This window comes from Typha angustifolia, chromosome 1, assembly GCF_048772165.1.
Source record: "Typha angustifolia cultivar Huaian chromosome 1, ASM4877216v1, whole genome shotgun sequence".
NCBI classification, from domain to species: Eukaryota; Viridiplantae; Streptophyta; class Magnoliopsida; order Poales; family Typhaceae; genus Typha; species Typha angustifolia.
The window spans coordinates 10,076,048-10,103,565 of NC_133239.1; the positions used below are offsets into that span (position 1 = coordinate 10,076,048).

At 35.0% G+C, this 27,518-nt stretch overlaps 1 protein-coding gene across 6 annotated transcripts; it reads right to left on the reverse strand.

The window, feature by feature from the left end:
- Window positions 1–322: 322 nt before the first annotated feature.
- On the reverse strand, window positions 323–27,518 carry LOC140767774 (beta-galactosidase 15). Of its 6 annotated transcripts, none has more exons than XM_073107824.1 (20): window positions 27,244–27,358; window positions 26,681–26,915; window positions 26,084–26,179; window positions 25,872–25,984; window positions 24,385–24,451; window positions 19,616–19,708; window positions 18,513–18,656; window positions 18,212–18,300; window positions 17,245–17,350; window positions 15,443–15,530; window positions 15,237–15,361; window positions 13,946–14,143; window positions 11,267–11,496; window positions 10,135–10,250; window positions 9,898–9,995; window positions 7,621–7,731; window positions 2,457–2,567; window positions 1,622–1,830; window positions 727–1,057; window positions 323–640 (listed from the first exon to the last, which is right to left on the reverse strand). In XM_073107824.1, the coding sequence occupies exons 2-20, from the start codon at window positions 26,756–26,758 to the stop codon at window positions 497–499; spliced, it is 2,547 nt and encodes an 848-aa protein (XP_072963925.1). In that variant the 5' UTR covers window positions 26,759–26,915; window positions 27,244–27,358; the 3' UTR covers window positions 323–496. The 6 variants fall into 6 exon arrangements, with proteins under 6 accessions (XP_072963925.1, XP_072963959.1, XP_072963917.1 ...); XM_073107858.1 differs by lacking the exon at window positions 26,681–26,915 and adding an exon at window positions 25,455–25,661 and having other exon boundaries at window positions 26,089–26,179; window positions 27,244–27,286; XM_073107816.1 differs by lacking the exon at window positions 26,681–26,915 and having other exon boundaries at window positions 27,244–27,518.

The window sequence follows — 27,518 nt, forward strand, 5'->3', positions numbered from 1 at the left end:
TAACCTGATTGATATACTTTTACATATATCCCTATTGGAACATTCAATTAACTTGTGAGTTTCCACAACACCATAGTTAAGCATTAAATCTTTAACCGCCTAGCAGGATAGCAAGTGTCTTTACCATTTAGGTAAGTATTTCTGTGAAATATTCAAAAAAAGATTGATGTTTAAGTTAATACTTTGTCCACAAGAAACATTAGGAAGCTTTGTTGAATTATTCACTGTTATCTCTATCCACCAACAAATTTTCTGCAATTTTGAGGCTGTGATATATTTGCATTACTCCACTGTCTGGTGGTTAAAAAACACACAAGTATGGTGAACAGAAGACAAGAGTTCCAGCATTTCTTACTCCAGAGTTGGATGGCAATAAGTTCATTTACAATATGGTCGATAGAGGATGGAAATGCCCACCTGCAAATGTTCAGCTTAATGAACATGATTGCTGTGGTAGGACAGGTGCACCCTCCACTAAACTTTTCTATTATCATGACTAGCTCACGTTAATAAGCTTCTTGGCATCTAACAACGGTGAGCACTCTGCTTCAACTGCTAAGGTCTTGACGGTGCCACGACATGGATCACCAAATTTGGCATTTGAGACAGCTATCGTGCAATTATTTTTTCCCTCACATGCCTAAGGGAAAGGAAAACTGTAGTCAAGTACAAGTACCAGGAGGACAGGAAAATGTAAAGCAAAACTGGATACATGCTATTCCCTACCTCTGACACAACGGATAATGAACTCAGTGCATGACATTTGCCTTCAGAGAACTTTTGGCAACTTCCAGATGGATTTCCATAGCTTGCAAATGCTACACTTGAGATAATATGCCCATCATCGCAACGTAAGTGCATTTCTGGTGCTATATCATTGATAAAATCTGCATTGGACCAGGCAGAGAGAGGAGGATAGTAGGTTTCTGACACTGTCCCGCAGATTGTTTTTGTAGAGTGCACCATCAATGATATCTTCAATGGGTCCCCCCCTGTTTCTTCAAAGATTACAAGCAGGTTGTCTGATTCTTGTAACCACGCTCTTGGAATATGGTACCTGTTATTATAGAACAGTTAAGTTTTTGCAATATATACTTTAGAAGATAGTTTGGCAATATAACCAGAAACTTAAAGATTGTTTGCCATCTACATATGCTCTCTTGGAAAAACATTTGGAATTGATGATAAGCAAGATACCAAGTTAAAACTGTTAGATAACAGTTAGCAAGATTCACATTAATATTTCATTCTGAGGCTAGGAATGGAAAACCATTAGAAATAACGAAGAAAAATTGTTTAAACTTTGTTGTTTTACAGAATCAGAAAACTATTACCCTACGTCATTCAAATGATTCTAGAAAACTTGAGAAGTACACCTATTGTTCCTATTAATTCTCAATAGCTGCAAAACTTATTACCAATTCACCAGTGAATTGATTTTGAGATCATCCTTGTGCTGTTGAGCTAACAGAACAATATATATTTTTCACTGAAATCTCTCTTCATAATTAAGTTTAGTAAATGTTAAAAGCCTTTAAGATAACCTGCAATAAGATAAGAAGATAAAAATTTGCCTTAATATTTCTACTTCCTCAGATGAATTTCCCTTAACCAAATTTACCAGCTTTGAGTAGGCAGTCCACAATTTGTTGTGCACTTGTTTTCATTATAAGCGCCCGGGTAGTTACAAGATTTGGAGCATCCAGTTTCTGGGGCTACTAATGACCAGTAACGTCCAATTCCATGACCATTCACCCATGCTTGGCCCTTCCCCATGCTGCCCAGATAAAGAGCAACAGGGTCATTACCTTCAGGGGCATCAAAGAGAGTCTGCAAGAAACAACCTAGCCATGAGACAAGTAAGAAACAATTAAATAGAAAATATCTTTCAGAAATGAGTACGAAGATATAAAAAGAAACTTAAGATTGAAGCAAACCTTTGAGAAAGCTGAAAACAAAAGTTTAAAAAATATAACTATTAGAAGATCAGCTATCATACTAAACCTAGGAGATAGAGAGGTTTCCAGTTTTCAAATGGACTGCATGTATTATTACTATATTTCATCTGAAGCATGTAGCTGTTCCAAAAAGAACACAATAAAAGAGCTTCTAGGAAAGTCTCTGCCTGCTCCCAAAGCACAGATGAACTAAAAGAAAGCCTGATTCAGATATCATAAGAATAAAATGATGACATAATGCTAATCATGTATGTAAATCAAAAGAGATAACGGTATCAGCACATTATTACCAATTACAAAATATGATTATGATATGTCAAACTAGTGAAGTATGTTATACTGTGCATCAATGTAATCTTGATGCGACAATCCCAAATTAATGTAAATAATTGAACAGGTACAAGAGGGAAAAGAAGTTATGCTTAAACTAAACTTAGAAAGCTATTGTTACTCATACAAAATTTATGGCGACCCAGTGCAGCTATATATTTAGCTTACCTTGTACCATGTAAAGGCAGATTGCACATTATCAACCTGCAAGTCAGTCCAATCTGCATTTTCCTGTTCCTCTGGATCATATAGCTTAGAAGACTCCCCTTTCAACCCTACCTATATAACGGAAAAGAAGATTATGCACTATCTGATTATTCCAAAAATGTTATTTTAATTAAAAAAGGAAATGAAATAATTACTGTGGAAGAGTACATCTGTTACACTAAGCAAAATCATTTAGCAGCTAATATATCCGAGACAATAAATTGAGCTCAACATGCTGATTCAATAAATCAATTAGCAAAAAGATAGGACTACACTGGTGAAAAGCATGTAAATGTCTCCTGAATACTATTGCATACACTAGAGAGTAGACACAATCTCACCAGCGGATTTCTTATCAATTTGCCCTGACAGTAATTTATGAATGGTGTGTTCTATATTTGGAACATTCATGATTTCAGATGAAATTCTCTTCGATGTGAAGAACAGATTACCTAAGGAGCAGAAATTTTCTTCAAATAAAATTCTCTTCGATGTGAAGAACAGATTACGTAAGGAGCAGAAATTTTCTTCAAACAAATGAGTTTCTTTTAAGGATGGCCATACCAGTGGGTGCGGGTTTTCAATTTTTAACTTTTATACTATAAAAACTAATTTGGGGCATACAAATGATAGATGTAGCTTAATTTGCTAAATCAATTATTTGTAAAGGTCTTTCTAATTTCCACATAGATCAAGAACAGAAAATTACTCTTTAAAATGTAGGAATCAAAAGAAAATTTTTATTTCCCCCAAAATCTTTCCCAAATTTTAAAAAATCTGAAATTAATATGTCAACTTCATTTAAATTAAGTCAAATTAGTATAGAAACATGTTAGATTAACTCCATATAAGTTGATTTGAACCCAAACATTATAATCTTTAGCTAAAATTTCAGTATATTTATATTCCCCAAAATTTTCCCAAATTTCAAAAAATTCAAAATTAATATGCTAAATTCATTCAAATTGAGTCAAAATTGATATAGGTGCATATTAGATTAATTACGTTCAACTATGTTTTGAGTTTAGTTATTAAACTGTTGTCAGTTAATGAATGTATTCAATTATATTATATATTGAATCATATTTCTAGTTGATTGTCACTATATTTTTAATAAAATATGTCATTTACAATATTATCCAAGGATGAAAGACTCTAATGTAGGCTTTGATACATATATTCAACCAAAAAACTAAGATTGTCATGCCAAAGACAATAAAAACATCTCTAAATATTCTAAATTTTTTTTTTAAAATGTGCCAATGCATGCTAGTGGCACATGTAGACGAGTGCCGAGGGCATGCCAAGTAGGGATCGGCGCGCCCATCCTTACTTTCCTTCTTTCTTTTCCTTCTCACAAGAATTAACTCAAAAATTCAAAATTTAACCTACTTTTTTACATGACAAAGCTTTATCACGGTTAGATTTTACAATGCAAATCTTGAATCATCTTCTATAGTGAAGGTCCTATGATGATGGAGGTGTTAGAATATAAAATATAAAAATCAAAACGTTCTCTAACAATTTAAGCTCTTATTATAGTTGGTGTGTTAACATGATATCAGAATAAGAGATCACGGGATTAAATCCTATCATGCTTATATTTCCTTAAGATATAAAAGCTCCACCCATTTAAGTCAATTCTACTTCTTGGGCATATCAAATATCTCAAGCACATATGTGAGGGTAGTGGTAGAATATAAAACATAAAAATCGTTATTATCTAACAATTTAAGCTTTTAGAACAATTGGTGAGTTAACAAAACGAGTAAACAGATCTATTTAAAGGATCCATGATTAAAATTTTATTTACTACTCTCTTCAAAAAAATAATGATCAGAAACCCTCTAAAAAGGGCACAAAAATATATCTTGATAAGATATCAGTACTTGAAAGGAAAAAAAAAATTAGATTTTGAATAGGAAAGGAGGCTATGATTTAGTATTCCAAGGGAAGCGATTCTCTTCATCTCAACCAAATATTATGAAGTTAAAATCCATCGTTTTGTAATCAAAATTAGCAATATTTTGCCATTTTAGAAAAGTTTTATTTTGCTTATATCTTTATCATGTAAAACTCAAAATTCTATTATCATTTGTTCCAGTTTGTTTGGGTCAAGTTAAGGCAGGTGTCGTTGAGTCCACATCGAAAACTTTCCATTTAAAAAAAGTGCACTTTTGTCATAATAGGGTTTTGAGTCTCATATTAGTCTCTCTTTCTATATATATATATATATATATACGAGGATGGCCGCACCATGCTGATACCCAGTCTCAACACGACACACTTTTGGCACATTTCTAATATAACTTTTAGGGTCTTTATATATGTTTTTATTTTGAATATACGTATTAAAACCTACATTAGATTCTTTAATCTTAGATAATGTTGCAACTTGCAAATAACCTATTTTATTAAACATATAGCAATAGTCAAGTAGATTATGATTTAACACATAATATGATTGAATACCTTCATTCATTAACAATAGTTCAATAATTAAAATCAAAACCTAGTTGGATGTAGTTAATCTAATATGTCTCTATATCAATTTGGACCTAATTTGAATGAATTTGACATATTAATATTAAAATTTCTAAAATTTAGGGAAATTTTTTACCAAAATTCAACTCATATTATTCTCTCTCTCTCTCTCTCTCTCTCTCTCTCTCTATATATATATATATATATATATATGTGTGTGTGTGTGTGTGTGTGTGTGTGTGTGTGTGTGTGTGTGTGTGTGTGTGTGTGTGTAATATATATATACAAGGATGGCCGCACCATGTCGATACCCAGCTGGCATGGCACGTGCGGACCAACATGTCCCTACGTGCCAGAGGCACACCTTTGGCATGCTTCTAATATACTTTTTATTGTCTTTATACATGTTTATATTTTGAATATACGCATTAAAACCTACATCAGAGTCTTTAGTCTTAGATAATATTGTAACATATTTTATTAAAGATATAGTAATAGTCAAATAGAAATATGATTCAATACGTAATATGATTGAATATATGCATTCATTAACAATAGTTCAATAATTAAAATCAGAACCTAGTTGAATGTAGTTAATCCCTATATCAATTTTGACCTAATTAGAATGAATTTGACATATTAATTTTAAATATTTTAAGATTTGGGGAAAATTGAATTTTCTTTTTTGATCTTACATTCTGAAGAGTAATTTTTATAAATCTAGCACAAAAATACTAGATCTATGTAGAAAGACCCATACAAATAATAGATCTATATTTTATTTGTACACCCTAAATTAGTTTTAAAGTATAAAGCAAAAAATGAATCGTGCTGAGTGCCGATACTTCATCTGCACTACCATCATTATGTGTCTGTGTACGTAGTACTGTAGGTCTGTGGTCGATGTAGTTCATTTTATTATCAATAAAATTTCAAGAGATTTTCTCAATTTTCGACTTTTGTGTTTCCTAAAAGTGGATACTTTTGATCTAGTATTTGTTCTCCAATCAACAGATTGAAGTTTCTTTTATCTTCTCCATTCTGATATCATTCTCCAATCAACTAATTGAACTTTGGTTTATTTTCTTCCTTCCGGTATCATTCTCGAATCCATTGATTTAAGTTTATTTTATCTTTTTCCTTCCAGTATTGTTCTCAAATCAACTGATTAAAGTATATTTCTTCTTCCTTCTGATATTCCTTCGTGGATCAACGGATTGAAGTTTGCATATCTTTTTTGAGGCTTCCCTCCATCATCTTGGAGGATACTAAGCAATTATCAAGCATCATTCTTAATGTTGAGTTTCACACTCGGGACTTACATTATTGTTCTCTTCACTAATAAGAATTAAGATTTCATTTCATACAACTAAGTTTATCCCACCAAAAGATCTCTTTATATACAAGGATCATGGAAGGTGGGAGTTAGAACTAATGAAAGTTAATTCCACAAGCTTCTAGTACTCCAATCTTGCAACACAGTATAGCATGAATATCAACGTGGCTTTGCTGAAAATGCTCTTGAACATTTTGACAGAGCATTCATTTCAATTTCCATTAATCATATTCATTGGAAGTCATGATGCAATAACATGGTCAATGACCAAATAATAGGAAGCCTGAGTGGCCAAAGCCAACAATGGATTTAAATGAAATATGTGAAAGAAGAAAATTAGCAACAGTAAAGTCTCATAACACAATTAACTAGGACCAGCTACATGTTTTGGTCATTCAGGGGCAATGTCCCTCCATTTAACTAGGAATGATTAACCCATGCTAGTACTGACAGTCTTTCACCAGTCTCTTCTCCCAACAGATGGTCTTTAATTGAACCGAGTCTATGCTCATTAAATGTTACTAGGTGGTCTCCATGGAGGCAAAACCAAGTTACAAATTTCTCCTTTTTCACCCCCAATTTGGACCGGTATTAACTTGCTACAGGTGCACTCCTTTCTACACTTCTTTAACAAGTTTTCTTCTAGCTGACTTACCTCTATTTGAGTTACCTTTTCACAACAAATCTTAGTTGGTCTAAAAGCCATCTGGTAGAAATCTCTCGAAACCCTAAGCCCTAAACTCTAAAGCCCTAAAATTTAAAACCCTAAACCAGAGGAGGACAACATTCTCTTCTAGCTGACTTGTCTCTGATTGAATACCTTTTTACAACAAACCTTAGTCAGTCTAAAAGCCATCTAGCATAAAATCTCATTATATGAAGAGCTGAAACAGAAACAGTTTTCCAATTTCTCCATCCCTACTTTGGCTTAGTAATATTCGTTCAATCTCTCTTTCTATACATATATGACCACTAGAGAGCATTTTCTTTAGTTTGTAGCATAGCTTAGGTGAGAGGTACATTCCTATACTCTTAGCGTAAACCTGCTTGATTCTAAGCACCTTAGTATCCAATATTTTCATGCAAAGTTGTATTTAAGTGCTTATCACCCATTTTCTTGTATTACAAGATATCATCAGCCAAGAACAAGATGGATATCATGGGTAATATGCTACATTATGAACATCAGAAAAGACACTAAAAACATCCAGTTTCACCACGTTCTGACAGAAATTTTGGAAATAAACCTTTTAAAGCAAAATAACAGGTATTAATTACTCACAAGTTTTATGGTTTAAAATATACCTGATATGTCCACAGAGAATCAGAGAGGTCAATCTCCCCATCTTTAAGGCCAGTCAGCTTTATTTGACCTCTAAATCCAGCTCCATCCTTCTCAAGGAAAGCACCATAGTTCTACGAGGGAGAGAGAGTAGAAAGATTATTTTAGCTTCCTCAAAGATCATAAAACTTCTAAAGGGACTAGAAAGTATCACAGAGCTGGAAGCTTTTCAACCATACGCCACATAAAACAAAGTTTAAATTAACATATTCTCATCAAATAGCATACATATCAATAGAGGTCTTTGATACAAAAGATTAATTATGTGACTATACCTCCGTCATCTATTGTGCAAATGTTCTAACAAAGTAAATTAATCAAAAATTCTTTTTTTTACAAATAAATAATCAGAAATTCTATATACGATGGATATCAACTACAAGTAGGACACTGTAAAAAGTTTGGAAATGATTTTGGAAGAAAATTTTACTGAATGATCCTAGGTATCAGTCAGTTAGTCAAAGTCTGAACATAGAACTGTAGCACATTTTAGGAGATACGGATACCACTTGCACCCAATTCCTTTCTGTTGATAATAAGAGAAAAAAATTTGCAAGTTCGAGCAGAAAATCTATAGCATGTTTTTCGAAAGTATCATTTTCCCTTCAACCTGATTCAGTTGCAGAATCTGAATATAGCATAGAACATTTCGCAGCTTCTAGTGCATGGAAGTCAAATTATGGTAATTATGTTTTTACATGCATTTCTATAAGCAGGTATTTGAAATTATATTACATTTCTAGATGCAGGACTTTTCTAATATTTACAAGTACATTACACTAGGAAGTTCATCACACCTACACAATAACTTACAATGACTAATATAATCAAAGAGGCCAATCATTTCATACATGGGCAGCTATAGTTGTAAGCAAAAAAAAAAAGCAGCTAGCACACTGGTGCACTTGGAATTGGACAGAAAAACAAAATCCTCTTTATTTCTATTTGTGTATATATTTGCAAATAGTCTCCTCTTTCGAACAGATTATTTGCAGAAATAAATTGCACTTTATTCATTTCAGAAGGAGGATGCTTATAAGAAGGCAATGCTTGACAAATATGCTTGTAAATGAGGTGCTAAATTATATGATCTGTAGATTTAGACATGCCATATATAATAAATTAGAGAGTAATCTGAATGTTGCTGATATAGTATCCAAGGGGAAAGTTCAACTAGAATCCTAAAATCATATAGCTTCTAGCTTGGTATGGAGCTTGCTTTCCTAAACGTCTTCATCAATAAACCTTTTAGTGATGAGAGACAGCTCTTCCCACCCAAGGATCTTCCTTTGCAAAGCTTAATAGTTGCCACATGGCTTTATAAGATTAAGGTTTCCCTGGGGAAACGAAATATCCTAGAGTAGGAGAATGAAGAAAAGCATTTTCCAACGTGATCCATAACCGGAGTCCAAAGATTGAATGAGGCATCAATTGAAGATGACCTTCGTATAAAAGAAAAATGTACCTAACTAAAGGGCTAAAGGAGGAAGGAGATGTCAATGTCATTAAGTAAATCAAGATATAAGTAAACTCAACGATGGTCATGCTGGCCGCTGGCCGCTCGCCGTCAACCAGCCAATGCCACTCCCCGCCGACTTCATCGTCGTCATTTGCTAACCGCTGTCTTGTCACCCCCAAGCTAGAGCCACCAATTGCACGCTACGGATCTGCAACTTAAGTTTTTATTTCACCCAATCCAACCCGACCAGCCACTCCTTCCGCTTCAATCTAATAGGGCATCCTGTGGCGTGTGATTGGCAGCTCGAGCTCAGGGTTGACGAGACAGTAGTTGGCGAACAATGACTATGAGGTCGATGGGGAGTAGCGACGGCTAGTCGACGGCTAACAACGAGCGGCAAAGGGTGAAGGTGAGTAGTCTTCCTCATCTTTTCGACGAGCGACAGCCGGCAAGTACCGTAGCAAGCAACGAAGAGTGAAGGTGAATAGTCCCTCATCTTTTCAGCGAGCAACGGTCGGCAAGTGCCGTGACACGTGCCTATGGCACGGCCATCCATGAGTAAAACCAAAAAATCTATATTTGAAGGGAAAAAGTGGATCTGAATTAAGTTCCAGCATATTGCTTACTTCTTTTTTAGCCTACTAATAGCCTTTTCCCTTAAATACAAATTCTTTTCTGGATCTTCAGGATGGCAAGTATATGTGTAACTCAAAAGAAATTCATGTTTGTACAGAGAAAAATACATTAAAGGGAATTTTAATTTGAACCAAACTTAGAATACCTGCAAGCCCACAGTCTCCGATAATAAAGCCAGTTCATTATATCCCTGAACCAATTGGACAGGCTGCTCCACTGGGACCCATTTACCAACTTTACTACCTTCAGTTTAACAAATAATATCATAAGAGGCAATGGAAAAAACTAGAAATATGACAAGCAACATTATAAGCCTAATTGCAGTACACAGCATTTTTAAATAAAAGTAGCAGATTGGAAGGTAGCATGCCATATGTTGTACCTGAAAGGTCGCCATTTACGAAAACGCGAGCCACATCACGCGTTTTGTTAATTGTTAGCAGTGGAAGGGCACCTTTTCCTTCCCAAAATGCGATATCCTCATCAGAAATATCAATGCTGAATTGAATCCAGAGTTAGGTGGCTATCAGTCAATACTCAATGAGAACATATACTGGTGGGAATAATATATGCAGTGAACAATAAGAGAGAATTTTGATAGTGTGATCCTTCATATCAACATCAACATTCTATATATGTATGTGCTAATAGTACGAAACTTTGACTTGCATGACAAATGAGATAACAGATGGATATTCCTATGGGTTGAGAAGGTATACTACTTATGTCACCTTGGAAAACAATCTCGACCTAACACTTGTGTATACTGAGGCAGTCACAATCGAGGAAAGATTTCTCATAACAAAATGTGTCCATGAGAATTGCAGGTGGCCCAATTCAAAGAATGTCACCTGCCACTCAAGAAGTAGTTGTACCTCAAAAAGATGTTCCAACCAATTTTTCTTAAGAGCTCTAAATCCAGACAATATGACTAGAAGGAGCATCATTTTCATATTATGGAACTTCTGTGTTAGATCTTCAAGTTCAGTTGATCAGGCAGCTAATGAAGAAAGTAGTAACAGAAAGAGGGATATTGTTTATTTTTCGCGAGCCTCTCTTCTCTCCTTGTTAATACAAAACGTCTTAACCCGACTTGTATACAATCAAAGATGGCTTAAGTAGCTGCCAGACATCGATCTTTCTTTACTAACAATTGCAAATATATTCAACTTATGAAGATGAAAAAGGACTGAGTTACAACTGTCAATGATCATGCAAATAGGGCTTCAGGTAAGGAACCAAAGGCTTTAAATGCCAAAGAATGAAAATTTTATCACATTAGGAATAGTATGGGCTAATTGAGTGGCACACATTTACATAACAATGTTTGGTAATAAACATTTGTCAGCATTTACCTAGTATCTGGAGAATGCAGCAGGATAGAACAAGAGCTGGAAAGGGGAGCCTATTTTTGAGATCTGAGTGTCTCATGTCAAACATATGTATGTTAAAGTAATTTGCAAGACAATTCCTTTTCCTAGCTGGCATAGAAGAGAAACTAGATGATGATTTACCTGGTAATATACCACAAATAGTCAGAAGTGTCCTTTGTCACATTTAAATGCTCTAATATGCCTTGAGCTGTAAAGCTATTATCAGCCCAAGTACCAACTGGCTCTCTGAGAGTCAACCAAGTATTTAGATGGAACTTTTTCTCATGTAGTAGTAAATGACCAGGTTCTGATGCATTTGAAAAACTGGGGGATCCAGATTCTACTGTTTTTATTGAAACCTGCGCCCCAACCTAGCAAGAGAAGAGCATGGAGTAAAGGCATTCAAGAGAAAGATATAGAATAAATGTGTAGTTGATATTTATACTTATGAAGAACCATTTGTCCAATATTTAGCAATGACAGAAAGTCTCAAAGAAATGCTACCCTAGTGTCATATATTACAAAGTAGTGCCACATTAGTATAATTGCACACATTATATAACATTTTTACAAAAAGATAATGGCAGATATAACAACTAATAGTTTCTAGTCTATCTAATTAACTTTAATCCTATGATCTAATGATCTCACATATAATACTGATGAAATATCTGACAACTTGATGAGAGTGGTTCAATTCCATCATATTTCTAATTAGCAACCTTGGTGAAAACCAAGTATTTTTAATCCCTTAAGATTCAGACAATCTCCTGCTTTCACTTTGTATGACAAGAGCAGATCCGGCTAGGGCACGCAATGAGGAGAGAGGAGAGCGATGGCTTCGCACGATGCTCTCCAACATTACTCATCTCCTCTGGCCAGTTTGCAGCGACAGACCACTATTAGGAGGTGAGAGCCTGAGAGGCGGGGTGTCATGTGTATTCCTTGTGCCACGTGCCGGTACTGCACTGGCACGGGCACAACAATCCTTGTTTTGTACCATATTGAGCTTTCAAGATTCAAAATAATGTTCATTTAAGTATTCTCTTAGCAGACCCCAAATAATTGGATACTAAAGGCTTGTTTAAAGAAGAAATGTACAGAATTTCTTATTACAGAAGGAGAATTTCAATCTCCACAAAATCTCATGAATAAACTTTCTTTATTTTCTATTCTATTAGATAAGACAACTCTCCAAGAGACTCTTCAGATTGGATCGAGGCAACTCCAATATTGTTTTGCACGAAGGATTGGATAATTATGATTATTTCTTTCAAGTAGATAGCATATTATAGATCACTGTTATTGATGAGACTATGACAGAAGGCATGAACCCTTGAATCAATGAAGAATGTGACACTAAGGAAATGGCAAGAAAGTTTTCACATTGGTGTCCCAAAAGAGACAGAATATGAGGTCATGCTGGTCATATTGGCTGGCTATGTGTGCTAGCATGATTGAACATTACAAGTCCTAGAATCAAGTTGTCGTAACTCCTATAGACTCATATCAATTGTCGATCATGGATTGCCATGCCGACCAGCATGCTCTCTGCGATTCCAACAGCAAGACAAAAAAATACAAGGTCGGCAAGGCATGTTGTGCCAGCATTGACCAACACATCCATGCTAACAGCAAGGAAATATTGCTGTCAATATGGCATGGGTTGATTACGGTCTGCAGAAGATGCCTTCATGTTTTCAACCTATCAGATGGGTTTTCAAAATGGGGCTTAAATGCGGATATGAGATCAATTAGCGTTGACAGGTTATACCATGGTCTCGATTATCCAATCCAATGGCAGCTCAAATTCAGTTTTATGCATGGATGGCCGTGCCGGCAGCGTACTAGCACATGGCATGGGGGGCGGCACCCCTCCTAATAGTTTTGCTGCTCGCCATCAAGCTACCCGTTGCCGATCACCGCCGCCGTCTCCGTCTCCGTCGCCGTCATTGTCGTCGGGCGGATCCGAATCCGGATCCGCAACTTAAGTTTTAACCGATAACCTTATATATATATATATATATATATATCGATCTCATCTCTCCCTCGGGCTAGGGCACCGACGCGCTCGGGCGACGGCGACGGCAACAGCGAGCGACGACGGCAGGTGAGCGGCGAGCAGCGGTTAGCAACAACGAAGGTGAATATCTCGTTTTTTTTTCTTCTCCTCTTACAGTACGGTCGGCAAGTGCCGTGCCGGTCGGCAAGTGCCTGTGGCACGGCCATCGTTGGTTTGATGTATGATAGATATGGATTTCAATCCCATATTCTATTTGCTAATTGGTATAACATGTTGAGTAGGTCCAATAGGAGCTCATTTGACAGCGTGAATCCCATATACACCCTAACTAGTATTTGACAAAACTAGTGAAATGTAACTCTGATTAAGCAGAAAGTGACATATTACAGAATATAGATCACCATGTCACTTGTAACTTTATCTAGCGACATGCTCAAAAAACATAAGAAAATTAAGTAATTAACTCAACTCTAAATGAGAATGACAAGCTTTCCTTCAAAAAAAAGTCAAAACCATGTATCTTTCGATAGTCCAATAATCCTAAAATGTTATTGGTATTTTGTAAAAGGTAAGTCCAGATTTAATCTTTATATCTTGCATTGGGTATTTTTATTGGATTAATTTTCTTTTCATTTTATTTCACATTCATGATTATTATCCAATTTGCTTTTCTTAGATTACCTTCAAATTTGGCATGCATAGAAGTAATAGAACTCTTCAAATGGTTGAACTCTGATTCAGAAAAAAGTTTGTACATTCAAAGAAATGCTATATAAAAAAATTACACTTAATTTTACCTTGGCAGTGTTAAAAGCGACATTTCTACAATCTGGTAATATGCTCACAGACCATGGTGGTAGATTATAAACTTTGCCAAATATTGCGACTGAAACTGATTTATGTTCATCTATGTTCGCAAGAAATGCTGAGCAAATGCTCACATTATCTGGAAGGCTTTTACTTGTATCTACCTTGTGACTAGCATATATATGTGCCTGCACGCAATGAAAAGGTAAGCAACTACATATAGATTAATCAAAGAATAGTTAAAAATATTTTAAAACAGTGAAAATAGCAGACATTCTTTTTTTCGGTACTATATAATTACAAATAGCAAGTGAAGCAAATTGTAACTATCATAAATAGTCTACTAGGATGGGTGGGTAATTCTTATCCTACTGCCAAGTGCCAAAAGGGAGGGAGAACAATAAATCAGACTGACCGAAGAGGAATAAAGGCAAAAAGGACCAAAAGAAAAGGAGGATTTCTTGATTTCACCAACCAAAGAACAGGAAGAGAACAACTGATCTTTCCAGTCTGTTCTGGTATTAGAAACAAAGTGAACACTTTCCTAAACAACCTAATACTAGATTGAAAACTAATAAGAAATTGTTTGCAGTGACAAGTTAGCTTCTGAAATAATAAACTGAAAGATCCCAAAATTAAGCTGTCGCATATTGCACGTTTCAAATGTAATGAATAAATAAAAGTTAACTAAGAAAGATGATAAAATTAACTCCGAAAATCAAACATGCAATATGCAAACCATCTGGCCACATGCCTGGTCATCAGAGCCCATTCAGAAACCTAAAGGGATTGTACTTGTTCATATTAGTCAAAACTCTTTCTTCTTGTCAGGAAACATTAAGAAATAAATAATAACAGTAGATATATCTCTGCGAAAATCTACCAATTGATATGGACAAGCCATCATCTACAAGACTACAAGCACCATAATTTGCCATGGTTGATCACTTGATATAGATAACCTGATAAATGTTTTTTCAATGGCATGATTATCAAGATGTACAAAAATATGACCACACAAGTGATTGCAGTGACTGAATAAGATGAAACTATGGATTTAACTTTCCTTTCCTTCCCGATGTATATATATATATATATGACCTTATTGTCAGACTATTCTGGCTAACTATTCAAGAGAATAATTTTGACAGATCATGCATCGATCTAGAAAGGAATAAAGAAGCCAAATCACAGAGTATAAATGTCAATTTGTAACCATCAATTAGCAAGAACAGCACAGCAGCTAGAGCAAAAAAAGATATGCAGATAGCCATTGCTAACCTCTTGCATTGGTCCCAATTTTACATATTGTGGTCCATCATCAACAACAGTAAGAGCTGGCTCACATAGTTTTATAGCTGCATGTAAATCCTTTAAATGCCCCCACTTAGGCTGTGATAAGAGACCTGATAGACAAGTGATATTAAATGCTTTTAGATTAGCTACTAGAAAGGTATATGCATGTTCAAATTGAAGATTTTACATACCATATTCATCAATAGGGGCATCATAATCATAACTAGTTATCTGGTATGGACCTCCAGAAGTTCGGCCAAAATTTGTTCCACCAAAAAACTGCATCATTTGAAATAATTGTGCATTATTTATAATATGCAAGTTCTTTAAAATGGATTGTCCAACATATGCAAGACACAAAAGAAAAAGATTTTAGAATGGAGACAAGAAGTTTAATCCAACGATGGCAGTGTCGGCGGCACGTGTCGTGCTGATGCATCGTGACAGCATAAAAATTGGAAAAAAAAATAAGGCGGAGAGAGTTTTGGGAGAGGGAGAGAAAGCGGGATAGAGAGAAAGAGAGAGGGGGCCTATTCCCGTCGAAAGCCTTTGCCGTCATTGTCGTCATCACCACACTGCGGTGCCCTAGCCTTGGTGGAGAAGATGAATGAACTGTAGCAGATCATAGAATATAATGATTCAAGTGGATTTAAGTTAGGATCCACTTAGGGTGTATCTAACTTAGGAAACGATCCGCTTAAGCTGATCATCTTCCTCCTCTTGCTCGACACCATTACCACCTTCTCAATCCCCTTCACCATCATCTCCTCCACCTGTTTGCCGGCTAGAAACACCTCCTCCAACCACCCTTCAGGCCTTCATCATTAACTGCCTTTCGGTGCTATGAGGCAAGAGGAGGGGTGCCATCATGCCATGTGCCAATACTGCTCCCGCAGGGCAAGTGTTTCTTCAAATTGTGAAAATATTGTCGACAAGGTGAAGTGGATATATAGCCCAACCATTTTTCAGAAAAAATTCAAGTTTATCCAGCACAGCAAGATTTGATATATAGCCCAACTTTTTTTCTGAAAAAAATTAAGCAAACGTAAAATGGAGTTCATTTGATTCCTAAGTTGTTGATGAGGTAATGTACTAAACTGGTTCAGCAATATTCAATGGGGCTATATATACCAGTGTTTATTCAAGTTCCAATTAAATATAAAGTTGAAGTCTTCTTCAAGGTAAAAAAAATAAACGATAATAAAGACTTGTTCTGATAGTTGAGCTTTCAAGTGTAGGCCAATTTAATGATCTTCAAATTTCTAAAGGAGCCTATCTGTTGGTTTAACTGCTTTACAGAAGAAATTAAGAATCAGATATCTTCCTGGCTCTTTATGCAACTATGCAAGCCAAAACAAGAGTGCAAGATGAGACTTCTAAATGCGACTCTAGCTTCAAACTTGTGCAAATAATATTAGTAATAAAACACGATAGGGGAATGTGTTGATCAACATGCTGCTTGCACCGGTTGATGCTTTCACATTAAACACTAGTATATTGAGGAACTTGAGAAGCATGAGATGTTATATCTCAAATATACTTTGTTAAAGTTATGATATATATTGTATACCTAATAACTTAAACTTTTAGATCAATTGGTTATCTAACAAGGTATAAAAGCAAGTTTTTTCTGGAGGCTATGGGTTCAAATCTCATCATCCTGCTTTATTCCCTAATTTCCAGTATCTATTTCAGTGCGATATGATAGGCCGCACATATCATCTATCCACATGCCGAATTAGGTGCTACACGTGAAGGGATGTGTTAAAAGCGTGATATACATTATTAGTCCATTAGTTAACAGCTTCAGCTTTTTGGTAAACTGGTTATCTACACACAGTTAATCCAAACACTGAACTGACAAACCATACAAGTCATCCTACACACATCTAAAATTTTTCTCCAAAGCACAAAAACCTCATAGAATTATATGTTGTAGTAGAAACAATGAAAAATTACAGTAAGTAATTCTTAACTTGGAGAGCCATATTACCATGTAATAATTGTGAAAGCATCCTCCACGTTGAAAGAAACGAGCAACAGCAAATGCATTATCTCTTACAGGTCTATGAGGCAGCCTTCCACCCCAAGAGGCAAACCTTTAAAAGAGAATTTGGCACTATGTTAAGTTTGTTCAAATAAAACATGCTATGCTCCAATAGGAGCAATTGCACTATTGCATATATCAAATGAGATAACAAATGTCTATCCATCTGAACTTGTGACACATTGCATACAGAATAAGTTCAACACTATCACTTTTACACCTTGTTAAGAAAGCAGAGAGATAACTTATTGAAATGATCCAGTATCCAACAAATAGAAGAAACAATCTTAACTTTGTATCCTTTTTGACGTAATTTGCATGGCATGACTGAAGCCTGGAGGATTATTAGAATTGCAAGTAATTCACAAAGTTAACTTTAGAAGTACTATATTCTACAAATTTCTACACATTATTTATTAAAAGAGTGAAAAAATAGTTCCTTCTAGAAGTTTTTGTATGATATCTTTAAGGAGACATGATAAGACATTGACTGGACAAAGAAGGGTCCCAGAACCAGAGGGAGTGCCAATGATCGGCAATATCTTACTTCTTATGATACCCTACTTCATAAGGATTGGTAGTTAATTGATAGTTTCATTTTTAGCTAGTGTTGGAATATGAAATATTAAAAAAAAAAAAAACTGTTGTTCTTTAATAGTGTAAGCTTTTAGAGAAAATGATTAGTTCACATGGTATCAGGGCAGAGGTTTTGTGTTCAAATCCCGTCAGGCTTATTTGTCATTTAAAATATAAAGACTCCACTTATTAGAAATTTTAAATCAAGTTCACTTCTTGAGCTTATTAAAATGTCTCAAGTCCCAAAGTGAGGGTGAAGTGTTAAAATTTAAAATATATAAAAACACTGTTACACAGAGTGGGACACCGTGCACCAATATGCAAAGTATCAACATACCATCCATTCCAATCCTCTGTCCAAAGTATTGGCTTCTTATAAGAGTTCGGCTTAAAACCATCACAATAGAATGCATTGCAGGAATCAATCTGTCAGAAATAAGAAAAAGAGAAGTTAGCTATTTCACATATCTAGTTGGTCATAAACAAACTATAGAATAAACCAAGCAAACAATAGAGAAAGAAAAGTCAAGCTTGGTTACATTCTGAATTGTAATACTGAATAGGATACTAATGAATGGGGAAAGAGAGAAATCCTACCCAAAGCAGAAAAGGGGAAATGGTAGCGAAAAGACACTTACAATAGTTTCGGGAGCATCAGTTTGTCTGCACATGACCCAGGGTACACCAGCACCGAGCCCAAGTGCCATCTGAGCAGCCCACTGGACATATGATTTACCACTTTGACCATACCGGCCTTCTATATTTCCATATTCATTCTCAATCTGCCGAATATGATTCCAGTTAATACCAAATTTGCATTACTTCTCCAAGCATACCCAAAGAACACAAAGAAAAGATGTGGCTTGTTCAAGATTTGTCCTCAGATATGTTCTTATCACTTTAAGACAATTATGCATTGTTCAGATTCAGTGTGTTTAAGAGGTTCAGTTGGTTCGACTTTGGAGAAAAAAGTTAGGAGATAAGGAAACTTCAACTTTCTCCAGCAGTTTTTGACCAATATGAAGTAACACACACACACACACCCCTTTTATGATAGCACTATCTTGGAAGGCAGCTATTTAGCCTGGAACAGTTTGTAGAAAGTCCTAGCCAAGAGTCAAGACCTGCTAGAAGAATATAACCATCACTAGGGCTAATGTTTATCAAGATACATGATCAAAGTGTGTAGGTTTAGGTCATCTTCTACGAGGAGAAGAAACAGGAAATGCATGCAACGATATAAAGGTTCATATAGATGATAGATCAATGAAAATGACATGTGTCACCTCGTGTCCAAAATCCCAATAAGAAGTAGTTTGCTTTGCCATTATAAGCTGGATCAAGTTGATCCCACACATATGTACACCAAGTTTACGAAAAAGGAGGGGCTAAATAGCAGAAATAGTATTGTTAGCTCCTTGAAGTAGTGCGTTTGAACTTTGAAGTATGCGTGCATGACTTGTAGCTCCTTGATATTATTAGATTGGGAAAAATCCAAACTATTAGTCAATTGCATACTATGCGCCATCATTTGAATGATCAAATATTAGAACTTTGAGCATGTATAAAGGAAAATATGGTTTGTAATTTTCATATAAAATCCTTGGTTACTTTATCCTACAATTTTAGAGTAGAATATATCCTTGTCAAGAAAAGGAACTAACAGTTATAGCTTTCTTTCATAAATTAATCAATGAACAATGAAATTATAGCTCAAGTGTTAAGCAAACAGTCATGCAACCTGCGCTAGTATGATTGGACCACCTTGCCATGAAAAAAGCATTTCCTCTTTCATCATATCTACAATCTTTCTTACAAACCTTTGCATCTCATCCTGCAAAATTTTGATATATTGTTAGAAGCCCAAACTGCAATCCTGAGGATACTAATAGATCTAGAGTTTTGCAATTTACTACAGCATTCTTAACATAAGAACCTTTGGTTAAAAAATTGTTCTTATAATTACTAAAAAAAGAAATAACCTAGGAGCATAAGAACAAGCATTTTGAAAACTCATTTCTCGAACTATTGAATAGAGAAAACTTCGAGCATTTGAAGTTTACTAGAGAGGAAGACAAGGAAAAAAAGACACTAAAATATTGATCCACTTATAAGTATTAATACTTTCTGAATAACTGAAATTTCAAACACTGGCCAGAAGGTCACCACTATTTGTCCTGTAAAAGATATCCTGCAAGAATAATTTCAAGATGTACAACAAGAGCATATCATAAAGCATGCCCTCACAGCATCCAAATAACAATAATTAGATAAAAGTTCAGGCCAAGTAAAAGATTACAGAAATTCACACAGAACAAGCAATGGTAATTAGCTAAGGCCTCATGTACCTTAAGATTAAAAGAAAATCTAGAATAGCTATTCTAGATTCTTATCCCTAAAATTGTACCTCTAGTTTTAAGTAGGGTATTTTAATGTTTACTTATAATCTAGAATAGCGGTGTAATAGTTACATTTTATGTGACATAAAGTTAAAGTAAGCATAAATAAGAAGTAAAAGTTGACTAAAATACCTTTAATTTGACATATAAATTTAAATTAAAGTATTCTCATTTATTATAGGTATGTAATGCATAATTATAGGCATGAATGGCCGTGCCGGTAATGGCATGGCACTTGGCACAAGGTGTGCCATTGGCACACCCCCATAAAGATCGGCTCGAGTGCGTGCCAACCAGCACATGTGTCGTACCGAGTCATGCCGATCCGGCACAGCTATATGCCGTCAGGCACGCCCGCGTGAAAGTCATTGTGCCATGTGAAGCCTTTGTTTTTAATTTCTTATTTTTATTAATTATTATCAGATCAACTGATTAGTTAATCATTTAGAAGGCTTAGATAAAATTAATGATAATGAGACTAGAGATGACAATGATGATAGTAATGGTGATGGTGATGGTGATAATAACAACTCAGTCTAATGGCAGTGATAATAAAGATAAGGCATACGTTCCTGTTATACAATCTTCTCAAAGATGTATTACTTTTACAAAAGACTTGCGTCTGTAGGTAGCAGAATATTAGGAGAGGTACACCCACAGAATAATATGAGTTCATCATAATTACCATTATATTAATCACACCTACCATAGCCAGAACATCCTTATTATATTCTATATCAATAATTTGCATATGCTTATGGTGTATTTGTGCATATCTAGTGCTATCCACTCCCATGCATGTTCAATATCTATATTATATCATAGGAGAATTATAAAATTTCTATTTGTACGAAAAATATGTGAGACATTACAACAAGCAATACTATTAGTGAATAAATTTTAAAGAATATCGATAGTATTTAATGCAACATTCTCATATTATTCTTATGCCAGCAAATGAAATCTTTGATTCTTCTCATCATTTTACGTTTAACTAGATATTAATTTTAATTATTAAATAATTATTGATTAATATTATTAATTCAATGATATTATGGAGTATTCAATTATATTATAGTGTTCAATCATTAATATTAGTTTTAATAAATATCTTTAATCATAGTATGTATTGAATGATATTTATATTTAACTGTTGCTTTATCTTGAAGAATAATAATAACCCTACCATTAATAGTTCATTTTCATTAATTAATTTCATAGTAATAGAAATACATGTTCTACCGAGATAGAATTTGTAACTTGCTATCCTGATCTACCTCTCATCCTACTCACATTGAACCTAGTACTTAGGTAGTTTAGCTAATAGTAGGTCAAAAAATATTAAACGGTGATATGGGCGGGGCTTTCTAAGGAATACAAATAACCTCCGAATTTTTTCTAAAATAGGTCATTTACAAAAATAATCTAAAATAAAGCATTATAATGTAGGTTTTGAACTTTTAATACATATATTTAAACCAAAAACTAAAAATTAATATATCAAAGATCTAATATTTTTAAATATCCTAAAAAGTTTATTAAAAATATTACAAATGCATATCAGTGGCACGTAAGAGAGTGCCACTAGCACGATGGGGCATGGCAAGGCGTGTTGTGCTGATGATGGCACAGCAAGGCACGTGTCACTGGCACGGCCATTGTTGCTTATAGGTATGCATTGCTTAATTATAGGTATGTAATGCAAACTTGTAAATACGCAATGAGATATATGGATGGTAGGAGAGAAGAGATAGGTGAAAAACTTGAGCGGAAAAATTAGGCATTAAAATTGAGTAGAAACTTTTGGTTTGTACTTTGTAAAATGAGATAAGTGGGTACTTAGTCAAATCAAGAGTAAAATTATAAATGAGCTTACGTGTGGAACAAGGTTCCAAAACTCGGTATCGAGATCGGGATCAACTGTTAGAAAAAATAATATATATCAACTATATCGATCGTATCGCCGTCTGTATCGGGTCGGACTATTTTTTATTACATAAAATTTTAAATATTATTTAAAATGTAGAAAATTTTCTAAAAAGTTATAAAAAAATATCAGAAAAATAAGAAATAAAAATTAGTCACACATGATCTTTAAAAACTAAAGAAAAAACTCACTCAAAACCAAGGATTTGAGTTTTGGCCGATCCCGATCCAGCCTGGCCTGCTGCAGGTGGCTGCAGCAGGCAGCAGACAGCTGTCTGCTGACAGCTGCTGCTGTCAGCAGCAGTAGAGAGAGAGGGAGAGAGAGAGTGAGGGAGAGAGAGGAAGGGAGAGAAAAGGAGAGAGAGAGGGAAAGAGCAAGAGAGAGAGTGAGAGAGAGAGGAAAGATTAAAAAAAATTGGGCATGAGAGAGAGAAAATGGAAGAGAGAGTGTGGGAGAGGGAAAGATTAAAAAAAAAGGTGAGAAAGAAAGAGAGAAAAAGATAAAAAAAAAGAATATGGGAGAGAATGAATAGAAAAGAAGAGAAGGAGAAAAAGATATTTTTACTTTTTAGGTTTTATATGTGAGTAATTATTATTTCTTATTTTCTTATAATTTTTTCTAAATTTTTAGAAATTTCTCTAACATTTTTAATAATATTTAGAATTTTATTTAATTAAAATAATCCGATCCGATACAGGCAGCCGATACGGCCGATACAGCCGATACGTATCGTTTTTTCGGACGGCCGATCCCGATCCCGATACCGATTTTTGGAACCTTGCTCAAAACAATAATGAATTTTAACTTAAATTAGATAATTTTTTATACTCGTAAATTATTATTGCAGAACAACATGAAGAGAGATATCTCTTTACTATTGTTCTATAACAGTAAGCAAAGCAAAGTTAAAAAGTAAGAAGAAAAAAATGAGAAAAAAACTCATCCAAGTTTACCAAAGTGTGGACTAACTAGAGGGGCCCACCAAATCGGCTGCCAAATAAAGTCAGTAAAGTGTGAGAGTGAGAGGAGAGTGTGTGTGAAAGATAGAGAGTAACTAAAAGCTTGAAAAGAAAGCAGTTGACGATATCAATTATTAATATCTACTAAATTAAATACATTTTAGATTCAACTTAAATCTTTAAAAATTTAATTTCAGCCGATATTATTGTTTTCAGCCAAATTTGGCCGATACGGTCGAAATTGGTCGAAACCGGTCTGATCGGGATCAGTTATAGCTGATCCCGATTTGGATCAGCCGATTTTGGGATCCATGATGATAACTGTTAGTTACAATGTTGTTTTAATGACTAAAACTTATTTGATATGTTCATATATCTCCAATCCATAGTTTATGCCTTTATGGTTGTTTGGTGATTATGACTCACATTGATTTTAAATATACTTATTGCTTCTCTGTACTATGTTTTTGGTAATTAACATTTTGTTAGTTCTACATATTAAAATTTTGAGAAACATTGGCTTGGTAAGTTAGGCGATCATATGAATATAAAGTATTATTCTATTCATGGATTAGATTTTAGGTGATAATATAAGTTGGTTATCTCCACTCATATTTTTATATGATTAATCAAATATTCAATATTAATATACTATGAATTATCTATAGTGGCTTTATGGTTTATATGTTAGACCACCACGTACTTCATTATGCACAACCTCGCATATTTTAATTTTATGTACCATTATAAAATCTCATTGCATCAGTTGCAACTATTGGAGGGTTGGATAATTCACGCAGGAGATGCTGATACAATGGTTAACTAGAGAGAAAATGGATGTCATCAGGAACGGGGTTCTCATAGTGTAATACTAATATGTGGAATAAAAAAGTATCCAGATTGATCCTTACCGTGTACAATGATACAACAGTTCCCACAATTTCAGGTTGACAGTTGTTTTATACAACAATCTATAAAACTATAATAGTCACTATTATGAGACAACGATGTTTTTCTTTTTCCTTTTCTTTACTAAGATAGAAAAGACCATCAGTTTGAGTTACATTAGTAAGCTTCTTTACTTTAGCAGTACTCATATCTGAGCATACTGGAATGTTGAGTAATTACATAGTTATTGACAACAGTCTAATCCAGCATGCAATAAGAAAGATGGCAATACAGAAGAAGGACGATCACAAAACCATTCACTAGCATCTTATTGTACCTTGAATGGTTCATTGTCAGTTCGAAATTCCACATCAGGAATATCACGTAACCAAACTGGGAAACCCCTATAAAAAGTACATGCAAATAGTTCAGATTGCGACTGTATGGTAATACTATTCAGATCATCTCCACTAAAGGATCACAGTAAACAAATGAGATATTAAGCATGGACCTGCCTATACACAAGATAGCATAGTTCCATAAAGATCTAAAACTATTGCAGGATTTGAGAAGAGAATAAACAGAAAAGAGAAAAAGAAAAAACAAAAACAAATGGTCATCATCATTAAGTAAGAATGCTGAGTCACTCGTAAATATGAATCAAGTAAGTGCATGAGTCTAATAAAATAAGTACAAGTTATCAAGATATAGTTACAGTAACTTTCCGCTAGCCTATCTCCTGATATCTATTAACAAAAAAATTCCTTCATCAATAATTCTTTCCATTTCCTCTTTCTGTTACATGTACTATGGCAGCAAATGATCTTCCTGAAGACAGTTACGTAGAAGATGAACTTCCATCGATCTAACAACTGGGCATCTAAAACAGTATAAAAAAAACATGATGCAAGCAAGTAAGTAATCTTGCATAAATCATTGGCTACTCATACATTAAACTTTTTCCTAAATACTTCTTATCAGACATAAATTACCCTGATTATTTGAAAATGATTTTTGTCATCAATTTGCCTAATAATTGGTGAGATGCACTATATTTTTTCTTTCAAGTTCTATTCAAAGATGAAACTGACAACTGTAAGACTTTTAGATTCCAATAATCCAACCCTTCCATATGCATAATCATATATTTTCTTCTGTTGTAAAATCATGTAGAAGTTCTTGGACAATCAATGAAAGAATGGGCAGAGTAGATGGAGTGGGGAGGGGAAGGGAGGGAGAGAGGTGAAGTGAGGGAGGATAAGCCACATATAGAAAATATATAGAAGACATATGTTTACAGAATTTCTAGCCACTCTAGATTATAGTAGGAAGAAAGAAATTCAGCATTGCCTTCAACCAGTAATAACTTGATGAAATAAACATTCAACTAATAAACCAATACAAGACCTTTGATCCAAACGTATGTGCACAAGAATACTGACAAACTGGACAGCATCAAACTGTCATGAACTTCCATGAAGCAAGAGCATAGAAAATTCACCCAGGCCAGTCCTAAACAGAGATGCATCAAATTCGCTATCTCAAGAAGATTTCAAGAGTTGTGGCACGAGGGCCTGCCACAATCTTATCAGCAAGAGAAGTGCCAAGTAGTCCCTAAAATCGAAAGAAGAGATGTCCTTAAAAAACTGAAAAAACCAAGCAATTGTGATAAGATAGGCAAAGTATCAAACAAAATGGTTACCTAAATCCCCGTTAATATGCTTAATAACTAGACATGAAACTACAATTTAAACCAAAATATCATTATAATATTTTGATAGCAAGATGTAAGAAAAAATTAAAAGAAAGAAAGAAAGGACAGACCCAAAATTCCACTCTGCACAAACATAGGGACCAATACGAAGATGAAGATATAGCCCTTCCATAGCGACCAACTTTGCAAATTTCACAAGATCATATCTTCCTTCAAAATAGTACTGGATAGAAAGTATCAAATGTTAGGGACACAAAAAAAGATGGTGGAAAAAAATAAAAGTTAAAACCTCTAACAAGGCATCCAAAGACATGTACGCTACCTGACCTCTGATTGGCTCATGCCCATTCCAAAAGACATATGTTTGTATCACTTCAGCGCCACCCTCCTTGCTCTTTGCAATTAGACCTGGCCACATCTGACAGAATAGGAATACAACAACATCAACAATGCCTTTAGTCCAAACAATTTGGGCATACTTGCAATTTATACAAGAAAAAGGCGACTTTAATGACATTGAGAATGAAAGTTGTCAAATATTTAGTGACTTTTAACCATTGTTTTATATTTATGTGCCGGGTGATGTCATTTGTGCTGTTCATCACATACCAGACTGGAAAGATGCCATACAAAAACTGTCATGGCTGGCCTTACATCGAAACAAACCATGTCAATAGACCAGATGGACACCCTATTAGGATGGCAATTGAGATCTTGTTTGTAACTAGATAATAAAAGCGCAAGCTTGAAAAGTATATCATAGACAGGAAAGGAAGCAGAGGCCAGAGCAACAAATTGAATAAAAATGGTATATGTCTATTGATTACAGATCACCTAATAAGTTAACATCGCATTTTGTTTCTTTTTTCCCTTTCAACATATCAGTGAAAGATCCTTAGCAGCATAGAAAAAATCTTACCATTCGACTTGGAAGACGAAGTAAGAATAGTCGACGAACTAACTTCCACCAGAAGAAAAAAAGAAAAAAAAACTCCATATATTTGCCGCGTCTTCAGAAAGTTGGCCAATGCATTTGCACTCTCCATGATGCTGAGGATGATCTCGACGAATTCATTGCTTCAATTAAATAATAAATATTCCAATGGGGACCTTCCTTCCTCTCTAATGCTAACGTTAAAAATGCTTCTTTTCATCTGAAAGAACGCCATGAAAGTGCGATTGTACCATTTTGTCAGGGAAAAGGAAGTTATAATCATATCACTGGTGATCCTAAGATGGAGTATCAATAGCATAGAACGTTCATCAATGTTGTTATATGTAGTTCTCCTTCCCGTGAAGCAAATTTTTCTGGGATAAACCATAGTGCGAATTCATGTCGGAGAGAAGAAAATTTTAGGTAAAATATGTAGAAAATACATCTGTGCTGATAAATTTGTACTTAGAAGCACACGAAATCCCCATAATTTATCAGAGAATTCTCGAATGTTATGAACAAAAACTGGAATTGGGTCTGATCCATACATCTGGAGTGGCTCGAGGGTAGTGAATACCAGCGGAGATTAGCATCCGACGTTTCCCGCCGATGAGGAGCGCCCTGTGGTCGTAGCTCACGTTGAACGGCTCGAAGAACGCCGCGGAGGCCGCCGCCAGTTGCAGCGAAACGGCGAAGGCGACGGCGACGGCAATGGTGGAAAGCCGAAAACCTTGCCGGAACCATAGATAATCCCTTCTATCCATCTTGTCTTCCTCTCTCTTCGTCGCCTTCGGTGATCGGAAGCGATATAAAAATAGATATC

Coding starts and splice junctions, on each gene's coding strand:
- LOC140767774 (XM_073107816.1), bottom strand. CDS start 27,459: ATGGATAGAAGGGATTATCTATGGTTCCGGCAAGGTTTTCGGCTTTCC. Junction 25,985..26,083: donor ATGAGCCAATCAGAGGTCAG/GTAGCGTACATG, acceptor CTTTCTATCCAG/TACTATTTTGAAGGAAGATA. Junction 1,058..1,621: donor GGACTGCCTACTCAAAGCTG/GTAAATTTGGTT, acceptor CTATAATAACAG/GTACCATATTCCAAGAGCGT.